The sequence below is a fragment of the Danio aesculapii genome, chromosome 10, assembly GCF_903798145.1.
Source record: "Danio aesculapii chromosome 10, fDanAes4.1, whole genome shotgun sequence".
In the NCBI taxonomy this organism is placed as follows: domain Eukaryota; kingdom Metazoa; phylum Chordata; class Actinopteri; order Cypriniformes; family Danionidae; genus Danio; species Danio aesculapii.
In genome coordinates, this window is record NC_079444.1 from 46,062,386 (window position 1) to 46,074,318 (window position 11,933).

Genomic DNA, 11,933 nt, shown 5'->3' on the forward strand with positions numbered 1-11,933 from the left:
TCTCCTGTGCGCTGTCTGTCAGACTGTCAGTGAGGCCGTATCAGACTCAGACACAGAAAATGAAGAGGACACCGCTGAGCTCATGTAAACGCGACTCTCGCCAGATGTTTCTGATCGGTGTGTTGTTGTTGTTGTTTTGTTCGTTGGTAAGAGGAGGAATGTGGTTAAGCCATCAGCATTTCATTTCAGCGTCCCGCACTAGTGTATATGGGTAATAGTGCATTATAAGATGGCTGTAAAGTCTCTGTTTCTAATAGATAGCAGGTAAAACAGTCTACTTTGGGTTTTCATCCACTTCCTGAGGTTTAACCACGTCATAAAAACTCAATCGTAATGTCATTGCAGCGTAGTAAGGCTAGGACAAGTTAAAACACACTTCAGGTATTAATAAAGAGTGTGTTTATGCTGAATTAATAAATGAGAATATACTGAGAGCACGCACAATCCTACTGTGAAAACAGCACACTGTTGAACAGAAATAAATGTACAGGTAATCTGTAATAGACGCAGTGGAGAAAACTCGCACCTCAGACACGCTCCTGTCTGGATCCTCAAGTATCGCTTTAACAGCTGAGAGGAGAGGAAAGGTTACCTCACGAACACGCCAGCGGGTCAGATGTCCAAAGTGTGAGAGAGAGAGAGAGGCAGAGGTGGAGTTTCACAGCATTTCTCTTTAGTAGTGAAGTAGCGGCTGGTGTGCTTTGCCTTCCTCAGTGTCAGTGAAAGACTGTCCAGCAAACTCATAAGCAGTTGAACTGTGCATGATTCTCTACCTTTAGTGCAGCAGGAGCGTTTTATTTACTCGCCTCCTCCACCACAGTATTCTACCGCGACATCACTCATAGGAGATAAATGACGTCCGTACGTAATAACCGGTTATGATCTATTACTGAACCGATATCGAATTGTCTTCATCTGCATCGCGGTGCACAGAAGATTCATTATGACACCCCTATCTCTCGTATTTCACACCCATCTCCTGCCACCCTCCCGTCTTGTTATTTCTCCTGGAAAACGTCGGTAATATCATCCCCCTGCCAGGTCATCAGTTTGGTATAGCATCTGATCACCACCAGCTGAAAACATGGTACTGTTGATAACATCACATGCACCCGCAGCCCATCCATCCCCCCGGTTCTCAACTTTGTTACTGGGAAACCCCCAAACCAAACCCCCACACCCCCATTCTCAGGAAATTCAGGCACAAATGTTGGCAGGCATGAGCTAAATTGCTAATAATAACTGCTAGTAATAAACCACGTTTCTGGTTGTTTATATCCTGGTTTACGTCCTTACTTCAACATCGCCTACAATGACTGAAACCCTGCATGTGGGATATTAATTTGAACTAAAAGAAGGACTTACAGGCCGGAGCTCACAATCCACAGCTTCATCTATGCTGAATCCAGCACTTCACTGTGACCAGTTGTGGAAGCTGTCCTGTGTGAAATGCTCTGAAAGATTGACATTAAGCTGTCAGCACTTCTCTCCTTGTGTCACGGCCCTTAGAAGGCCAAATAGTGAAACAGAACAAGATCCATGGAGATAGCAGAGTTTGGAGGCATTTCCCTTCTCTACTAACACGTCTGTGGACGCCGGTATGAGATTCTGCCGGTATGATAACCCTGGCTATAAATATCCCGGTATTACAGTATTGTGATTCCTGCTTTAAAATGGCTTCTTTTTAAATGTCTGGGTAAAAAACAAACACAGTTTCCCCCATTTGAACACAATATATTCTATTTTACAAACATTCATAATCTTTTGGAGCAGTACACATGTCAGGCTGAATAACTGAACTGAATCATTGTCTTCTGCTGTCTTCATTAGTTTCCAAAACACTGACTTCACTGCAGTTTAAAACGGCATCCTGGGAGATCTTTTCAGCTGGAGATACTGTCGTCCTACAAATAAAACCACAGCAATAGAGAAGTCTTCCTCATATCTCAGGAACGCTGCAGCAGGAGACTGATGGTCTTAAAACCTTGACTTCTCCAAACCGCAGTATAGCTTCAACACGGTTATCATCCCATGCCTAGTGGCCACGCCCCTTCTGCGCGAGGTGTGTGCGCAGTGAACGTGTGTAACCTGGAGCATCTGTGATCTCACTAGCCCGGATGTTTTGTTTTGTAGTCCTCAAACTCGTTAGCTGTAGGCCTTGCTGAGCTAACTCTGTAAGAGCCAGTGTCTCCCCCTACTGTGAACCGTGAGCGTCTGCAGTCAGAGATGCTGATGATGTCCACACAACAACATGACACAACTACTGTTAAACAGAGGATACTGCAGTGGACACCACCCCTTTAATAGTGTGTGTGTGTGTGTGTGTGTGTGTGTGTGTGTGTGGTGATGATGTGTGATCTCGAGTGTCGTGGTTCTGACCTGGCGCAGCAGGAAGGACACGACGTCGGTGGACTCCCAGTATGAGGCGTGGAAGAGGTGAGGCAGAGCCACGGTGGGGAACGCTGTCAGCGCATCCGGACAGTACAGCGCAAAGTCCACACGCTTCGTCCCCCACCAGCGCGACGCAACTACACACACACACAGAGAGAGAGAGAGAGAGAGAGAGAGAGAGAGAGAGAGAGAGAGAGAGAGAGAGAGAGAGAGAGAGAGAGAGAGAGAGAGAGAGAGAGTCAGTCCACACAAACACAGTGACAGTCAACACACACACACACACACACACACACACACACACTGCTTCTCTACCACTACAACTGAGAACTGAAACCAGTTTCAGGCCTAAACCTGTTCAGTTCAGTGAGGATGAACAAAGGGAAGATGAAGACGAGCCACACACACATACACACACACACACACACACACACACACACACACACACACACACACACACACTCCACTACAACCATCATGAACACACAGCTCAGATCTACTACACCGACCACAATCTAACACCACTGCAGTTGAGGAGGAATGAGGAAAACACAGTGTGTGTATGTGTGTGTGTGTGTGTGTGTGTGTGTGTTCATCATCAGGTCAGGGTCAGGACAAAAAATACACACACACACACTCCTCCAATATACCTGACGGCAGCTGTGTGTGTGTGTGTGTGTGTGTGTGTGCGCCATCATCATTGGGTTAGGGTCAGAACAGCAGGGACACACACACACTCCAGTATACCTGACTGCAGGTGTATGTGTGTTCATCATTGGGTCAGGGCAGGGTCAGGACAGGAGAAACACACACACACACACACACACACTCTCCTCCAGTGTACCTGATGGCAGCTGTCTGTCTGTGTGTGTGTGTGTGTGTGTGTGTGTGTGTGTGTGTGTGTGTGTGTGTGTGTGTGTGTGCGCCATCATCATTGGGTTAGGGTCAGAACAGCAGGGACACACACACACTCCTCCAGTATACCTGACTGCAGGTGTATGTGTGTTCATCATTGGGTCAGGGCAGGGTCAGGACAGGAGAAACACACACACACACACACACTCTCCTCCAGTGTACCTGACTGCAGGTCCAGTGGCGGCTCCGCCCTGCTCTGATCCGCTGCGTCCGACTGCGCACACACACACCTGCTGGAGCGCTTACTGTAGCGCACACACACCTCAGACAACACACTCAGCTTTCTAGACAGACTAACCTGACACGCACGCGCTACTGGAGAAACACACACACACACACACACACACACACACACACACACACACACACAGACAGAAGAGCAGTCTGCAGGATGTCTGACTCATGTTCGCTCATATGCAGCAGGATTATTCTCCTTCCTGTGTGTTTAATCTGCTCTGCACTCCTCACACACTGCTGAAGAGGCGTTCAGGACACTGCTGACCCCTAATCATCCCTCATCCCTCTCTGCCATGATCACAGCACATTACACTCACTCATTCACTTTCCTTCAGCTGAGTCCCTATTCATCAGGGGTCGCCACAGCAGAATGAACCGACAACTATTCCAGCATATGTTTTACACAGCGCATGGCCTTCCAGCTGCAACCCATCACTGGGAAACACTCATACACACTCATTAACACACACACACACACACACACACACACACACTCATACACTACGGCCAGTTTAGTTGATCAGTTCCCCTATAGCGCATGTGTTTGGACTGTGGGGGAAACCGGAGCACCCGGAGGAAACCCACACCAACACGGGGAGAACATGCAAACTCCACACAGAAACACCAACTGACCCAGCTGGGACTCAAACCAGAGATCTGAGTGCTGGATACTGAGCCACTGTGTTGCCACCACAGCACATAATATTAGACTAGATATTCTTCAAGACACTAGTATTCAGCTTACAGTCACATTTAAAGGCTTCACTAGGGTAATTAGGGTAAAGTTAGAGTAATTAGGGTAAAGTTAGGGTAATTAGGGTAAAGTTAGGGTAATTAGGGTAAAGTTAGGGTAATTAGGCAAGTCATTGTATAACAGTGGTTTATTCTGGAGACAATCCAACACTAATATTGCTGAAGGGGGCTAATAATATTGAGCACATCACTGAGAGTGAACACTGCACACATGTCTGAGCTCTGAGCAGCAGCACTGGGGGGCGTCTCCAACACAACATCAGCTCTACAGGAGGGGGGACACCGTCAGCTTCAGCAGCTCACACACTAGCCATATTTCCACTGTGGGGCCAGTGTGAGCAGGGCTTTCATCAGGCCGGAGTAGAGTTTTCTTTCTGTCTGTTGTGTTCATATTGTGGATTATCTCCAACATAATTAAAGGAAACCCAGCCGCTCAGAGCATCAACAGAGCTGTCAAACGAGCGCTCTTTCACTCTGTCTCAAACACACACACACACACACACACGCACGCACACGCACACACACACACACACACACACACACGCACACACACACACACACACACACGCACACGCACGCACGCACGCACGCACGCACACACACACACACACACACACACACACACGTGCATCTAAATGCGCACGTTTCATGCACAAACACACCATTTAAACTTGACTAGAACTCTGGACAGCTGAAAGTTCCAGTCTGCTGTGTGTTTAATCTGGTGTACAGATTATTCTGAGTTATTGACACATGGAGGAGGACGCAGCAGAGGAATATCACTTATTAAATGAACATTAGTGTCTGCAGCAGCCTTACATTAAGAGGGAAACATGAGAGCGATCATCAGCAGAAGAGCCCGAGCCTGTAGTGTGTGTTATGGAGTCTCTTAACCTGAGCAGCTCTATGGTTTCCTTTCTTTACACTAGTGCAATGACAGCGGCACGCCATCTTTACCAGACTCAAGCAAACTCCGCCTCTCCCCTCACTCCGCCCTGAAGCCCCAGCTGACCCTCTTTGGCCCAAAGTATTCGGCAGGGCAAAAAAGGCCGGCCCCTGGCCCCAAGGATACCCCGCTTCCAGGCCTGGAAGTGACAGTGGAAATGGGACTAGCCCTGGCTCACTCGCTTTAGGCACGCTAGTGGAAACACAGCTACTGATCTACTAATGAGGTGTAAAGCAGCGTCTCCTCTATCACCATCTCACACACACACACACACACACACTGCATTACTCTCTGTGTGTACAACTGCAAAACTGTGTGTGTGTGTGTGTGTGTGTGATTAAGAGTGTGTGTGTGAGACTCACTGTTAGCGATGTTGCTAGCGGTGTAGCTGTCTGCGAGTCCTGACACCTGGCTGGCGATGCTGGTCTCGCTGGCCCGCCGCGCTCCTCGAAACGCTGGAATGGCCGCCGGAGACGACGGGTTCGAGTGCTCGGAAAACATGAGGCCGTGAGACTGCATGACGTCCGCTGTGGAGAGCAGAGCACAGGTCACACACACACACACACACACACACACACACCCCAACCCAGCACCACACACTCACAATGCTTCATTTGTAAAAGGCTGATCTGATTCAACAGGAGTGAAGAGAAAAGCAGATGCACACACACACACACACACACACGCAGACATCCACACACACACACACACATGCAGATATACACACACACACACACACACACACACAGCTGGAGGAGTGAGGAGGACAATCAGGAGAGAATCAATCACATCAGCTGCATTACACACACACACTGACATGTGCATATACACGCTCACATACACACATATGCATTTGTGCACATCCACACACACAAATGAACACAAACAGACAGACAGACAGACAGACAGACACACACACACTGACACTGGCACACACATGCATGCTCTCACTCACACACGCCCTCACACACACACACCCACTCAAGCATGCACTGTATTCTGTAGGGTGTATTAATATGTGTGTGTGTGTGTGTGTGTGTGTGTGTGTGTGTGTGTGTGTGTGTGTGTGTAATCCGAGTTTCCCCAACACAGAAGCTTCTCCAGATCTCCTGTGGGGGTCTTTCCACACACTCTCACTGAGGACACCTTCATGTTTTCTACACTCTAGATCAGAGGTGGGCAAACTGCAGCCCGTGGGTCATATGCGGCCCGCTGAACACTGTCATCCGCTCAGCAAATGCTGCTTCTGAGTAACGGTTTGGGTTCAGAATTAGTAAATTAATGATGCAATACACGTGAACACCATGTGATGGCAGTATTGCACACGGTACCGTTAGCTCTACAGTAGAATTAGAACACTCTCAGATATTAAATACAGTCGAGCGCTAATGACTGAAAATGAGTCAGGCAAACACTATGAACTCTGAATGCCGTGTGTTTAAAGAAGAATGGACAACAGAACACTTCTACACCAGTATCAGACAGACAGCGCTAGGTCTAATAAGAAAGTGTTGCTGTTTTTAAAGACTACAACCTGAAGAGGCCGATCACAGCCAGCGCACATTTACCTTCCAACACCGCGAGGTGCAGCGCACGGCCTTTCTGTTGACAAGAAGGAAAGGAGCGCCGTGTGCTCGTCTAATGTCGTTAGGCATCGACTGAAGAAGATGGGTATTTTGTGAGAGTGTTGCTGTTGATATTAATATAACTTTATTTTCAGGCTCATTGTTTACATTAACACACTCATAATAACACACTCATAATCACACACTCATAATAACACACTCATAATAACACATGACGGAGTAACACACACTGAGATTCCTCTTCTGTTTTATCTCTTAGCTCTATAATGGTTGATATGAGAATATTAATACAAGCTCAGATCAGACTGTTGTGAATTTGACTCATATTATTTAATTATTGCTGGTTAATTGTGTTAATTTTTGTCATAGCCTTTATTCTCCATGCACACGTCCACTTTAAACAGTTCTTAATCAAAGACTTGTGGTTTTATCAAGTGTTATGATGATTAATCTGTATATTCTAACAGCAGTGCAGGTCAGATTATTGGACATTTGACTGAACGGTACACTTTAAGAGTTATTAACATGTGTTGATGTGAGATATCTTTCTATTGTCCACTGTAAAGATTATTACACACACACCTACATCCATGCGTTCACACACACACACACAGACATATACACACACAAACACTCCCTCATGCATGCATTCATGAATATAGGCGCACACACACACACACACACACACACACACACACACACACACACACACACACACACACACACACACACACACACACACATTCTGTACATGTATGAATGCCCACACATGCACAAACATAAACACACATGCACACATTCATACTCTCTCACACACACACATTCTTTCTCATGCACACACACACACACACACACAGAGGGATGCAATAAGCGGAGCGCTACACACTCTCGGCGGTGGCGGGCGCGCTGTTCTGCCAGTTGAGCACAGGGACGGGGATGGAGGTCTCACTGATGCCATCAGGACAGCGCTGCGCAGCACAGCTCACACTCTCCAACAGGAGGTGAGGGTTACTCTGGACGGTTTCCACTGCCAGACACACACACACACACACACACACACACACACACCAGAGCCAGAGACAGAGAGACAGAAAATAAAGACAAAGAACAGACAGAAAACACACCCATGGACATCGCTCTTTTACAAGTGCTGCGCTAACACACACACAGGATCACACGCAGACCCCGTTTACACACACGCGCGCGCACACACATATATGTCGAGTAAACGGGGCTGAAACAGGTGTGATCTGATACAGCTACAGATGCATGAAAGCAGATGGAGATTTACAGTAAACATCACCTGTCAATCAGCCATCAATCACCTGTCAATCACCCTTCATTCACCTGTCAATCACCCATCAATCAGCTGTCAATCACCCATCAATCACCCATCAATCACCATTCATTCACCTGTCAATCACCCATCAATCACCCATCAATCACCTGTCAATCACCCTTCATTCACCTGTCAATCACCCATCAATCACCCATCAATCAGCTGTCAATCACCCTTCATTCACCTGTCAATCACCCATCAATCACCCATCAATCAGCTGTCAATCACCCATCATTCACCTGTCAATCACCCATCAATCAGCTGTCAATCACCCATCAATCACCCATCAATCACCATTCATTCACCTGTCAATCACCCATCAATCACCCATCAATCACCTGTCAATCACCCTTCATTCACCTGTCAATCACCCATCAATCACCCATCAATCAGCTGTCAATCACCCTTCATTCACCTGTCAATCACCCATCAATCAGCTGTCAATCACCCATCAATCACCTGTCAATCACCCTTCATTCACCTGTCAATCACCCATCAATCACCCATCAATCACCCTTCATTCACCTGTCAATCACCCATCAATCACCCATCAATCAGCTGTCAATCACCCTTCATTCACCTGTCAATCACCCATCAATCAGCTGTCAATCACCCATCAATCACCTGTCAATCACCCTTTATTCACCTGTCAATCAGCCATCAATCAGGGCACTAAGCATGAGCACAGCTCTGACACTTGATCTGACTCTGCATAATCAAACTAGTGCTAAACTAAACACACTTCAGTTCAGAATAAATAAGATAAAGAAATAAGTTCATAAATATTGAGTCATGTGTTCATATTGAGTCATGTGTTCATATTGAGTCATGTGTTCATATTGAGTCATGTGTTCATAATGAGTCATGTGTTCATATTGAGTCATGTGTTCATATTGAGTCATGACTAGGCCCACACGGCTGTATATTGAGTCATGTGTTCATATTGAGTCATGTGTTCATATTGAGTCATGACTAGGCCCACACGGCTGTATATTGAGTCATGTGTTCATATTGAGTCATGTGTTCATATTGAGTCATGACTAGGCCCACACGGCTGTATATTGAGTCATGTGTTCATATTGAGTCATGTGTTCATATTGAGTCATGACTAGGCCCACACGGCTGTATATTGAGTCATGTGTTCATATTGAGTCATGTGTTCATATTGAGTCATGTGTTCATATTGAGTCATGTGTTCATATTGAGTCATGACTAGGCCCACACGGCTGTGGGAAAAGCCATTATAGCGACCCAGATCACTCTGCCTATTCATGCCAGAGTCCTGCAGGAAAAGTGTCTGCAGGTGCTGATTTGTGTGTACCTTAGTTTATTTATGGTTTGTTTATGGGTAAAGCAAAGACCATGTGGGTCAGCCAGTGAAAACGGTGGGCTACAATTAATTCATTCACTATGTATTTATTAATATTTAACAACCTCCCCCACCCCCGCCTACGATGATGATGCCATCCTCCATCGCGATGTTGCATATTAGACATCGTACGATGCCAAATTGGTGGACATCCGCCAACCCTAACTGACATATTCCCTAACATCAATAGTGTTTCCTGATCCTTCCTTTAACAGACGACAGACGAATCCCCCGCTGTAAGTGTGTAGATTCCAGAGGCACTCGAACTGCACAAGGCTGGGCTATAATGCTGAGGCGTTTATTCCTAAACCTCACCCTCTGACTCAGTTTCATCTTTGGGTAGAGAAGCTAACGCTAACTTTCCCTCACACTTGCAGTAATATCCAGCAGAATATCCCCCAGCGTCTTCATGACTCGACTCAGCCAGCGTCTGCTACAGTGCTCGTCTTCCTCTTCTTATTTACTGCTGTGTTTGTGGGCGGAGCCGCAGGTTTCAATTAGCCCAGGTTTGTGCGCGCAGGTTTGGGCGGGGCTTAAGTTTCGTATCGACATCATGCTGAAACGGCTAAAGACTCGTTATCAAGACGATTCGTTTGAAGCACTGTGAGTCGACTCTTTTATAAATGAATCAATAGTTTTAACACAGCACACTGTCAGAGTTACTCCTCAGCAGGATATTTCCCTTCACTCAGAGCTGTGTGACACACTACATGGAGATCATTCTCATGAACCCATAGGGGTTTAGGGTTGGGGTTGGGGTCTCATCACAGGGGCTCTTTCACTTCCGGGTGGTTTTTTGCAGCTCAACAGTTAAAAAACAAAAGTTATGTTAATTGAGAAATGAGGATCTCTGTTCTGGGCTTCCCCCAAACTCCCCATCATACTCCCTACCTCTCAGAGGGGATGGAGGGCCAAATCAACGGTCACCGTGGGCCAACTTTGACTATATGCATGTTATTGATGTACCCCAGCAGTGTGTATGTATACGTGTGTGTGTGTGTGTTACCCAGCAGTGCAGACTGGCCGTCCCCCAGAGGGAAGCGCTGGTATCGGGGAACGCTGAACGGAGGCATGAGGTGGAAGCGCTTCTCCAGCAGCGGCTCCAGACGGGAGGCAGACGGGTCGGCCGGGTGGAAGAGATTATACACCTGCTGACACGCTGGACGCAGGTGACACACTGCACACACACACACACACACACACACACACACACACACACACACACACACACACACACACACACACACACACACAGGTTTTTTTTAATCCTCCTGTTGACCTCCAGGTGAAAGATGTCCCAGTTTGAGCAGCAGAATGGAGCAGTCAGGTGATCATCTGCTCTAATACTTTCATTTCATTTCTGTTCCTCATATATTTGTGTTCTTCTATATATTGATCTGGCTCCTCCTCGTCTTGTGTGTTGCTGTACTGCTTTAAATTCAATAAATATATTTAAAAACCTCCTGACAGACGGAGCTGATGACGGAGCCTCATACACACACTTGATAAATGAACACACATGTAAATACATCGACATATTAAAGGGCCAGTTCACCAAAACATCCTCATTACTCCATATTAGCTCTGCTTCAAGTGCTTGTAAACCTTTATCAGTGTATTTCAGCAGCTGAACACTAAAGAAGATATTCTGAAGAATGTTGAACACCGGTAACCATTGACTTCTACAGTAGGGAGAATAAATACAGCAGAAGTCAATGGCTCCAGGTTTCCAGCATTCTTCAAAGCATCTTCTTTAGTGTTAGTGGATGATTAAGGTTATGGGTGAGGTGGCCCCCTGCAGTGCTCTTGTGCTCGGCTGCATGTGTGACTCCTCACCGTCCAGCGTGGGCACGACGGTCTTCCTCAGCGCCAGCACCAGGCCGAGCGGAGAGCCGAACAGGAAGAAGTCGGAGACCTCGAAGTCAAACTTTCCCAGAGCGCCGCCACCTTCCAGCATAGTGCTGCTGCTGGAGCGCCGAGAGGCCGGGTCAGTGCGCAGAACACTGGAGTGAAGACTGACACACACACACACACACACACACACACACACACACACATGGTTACTTTACACTCCTCCTCCGTCTGTTGTGTGTGTGTGTGTGTGTGTGTGTGCGTGTGTGTGTGTGTGTGTGTGTGTGTGCGCACCTGCTGAGGAAGGCCTGGTGTTGTTTGATGGTGTCGATCTCGTATGTGGACGAGTCGCTGCGTTTGCGCGGCAGCTGCTTCTTGTGTTCGTCTGCAGCGCTGCAGCGAGGGATGTCGATGTTGCTACGGCTCAGGTGACGACTGCCCTCTAGAGACAGAGCGGCGTTACTGCTGCTGCCCGAGCCGCTACAGTTAATGATGATCCCTGGAGACAACAGCTCACTGTCCTGATGGAGGAGACACACACACACACAC

At 47.2% G+C, this 11,933-nt stretch overlaps 1 protein-coding gene across 1 annotated transcript in view; it reads right to left on the reverse strand.

Annotated features, from left to right (window-relative positions):
* LOC130235969 (membrane-associated phosphatidylinositol transfer protein 2) overlaps positions 1-11,933 on the reverse strand; it is a 26,204-nt gene that overhangs the window by 12,984 nt on the left and 1,287 nt on the right. The window contains exons 2-7 of the mRNA XM_056466497.1: positions 11,679-11,905; positions 11,370-11,548; positions 10,540-10,710; positions 7,712-7,852; positions 5,602-5,766; positions 2,380-2,528 (exon numbers count right to left, since the gene is read on the reverse strand). Of these exons, the coding sequence (XP_056322472.1) occupies positions 2,380-2,528; positions 5,602-5,766; positions 7,712-7,852; positions 10,540-10,710; positions 11,370-11,548; positions 11,679-11,905 (1,032 nt within the window). The remainder of the gene's footprint in view (positions 1-2,379; positions 2,529-5,601; positions 5,767-7,711; positions 7,853-10,539; positions 10,711-11,369; positions 11,549-11,678; positions 11,906-11,933) is intronic.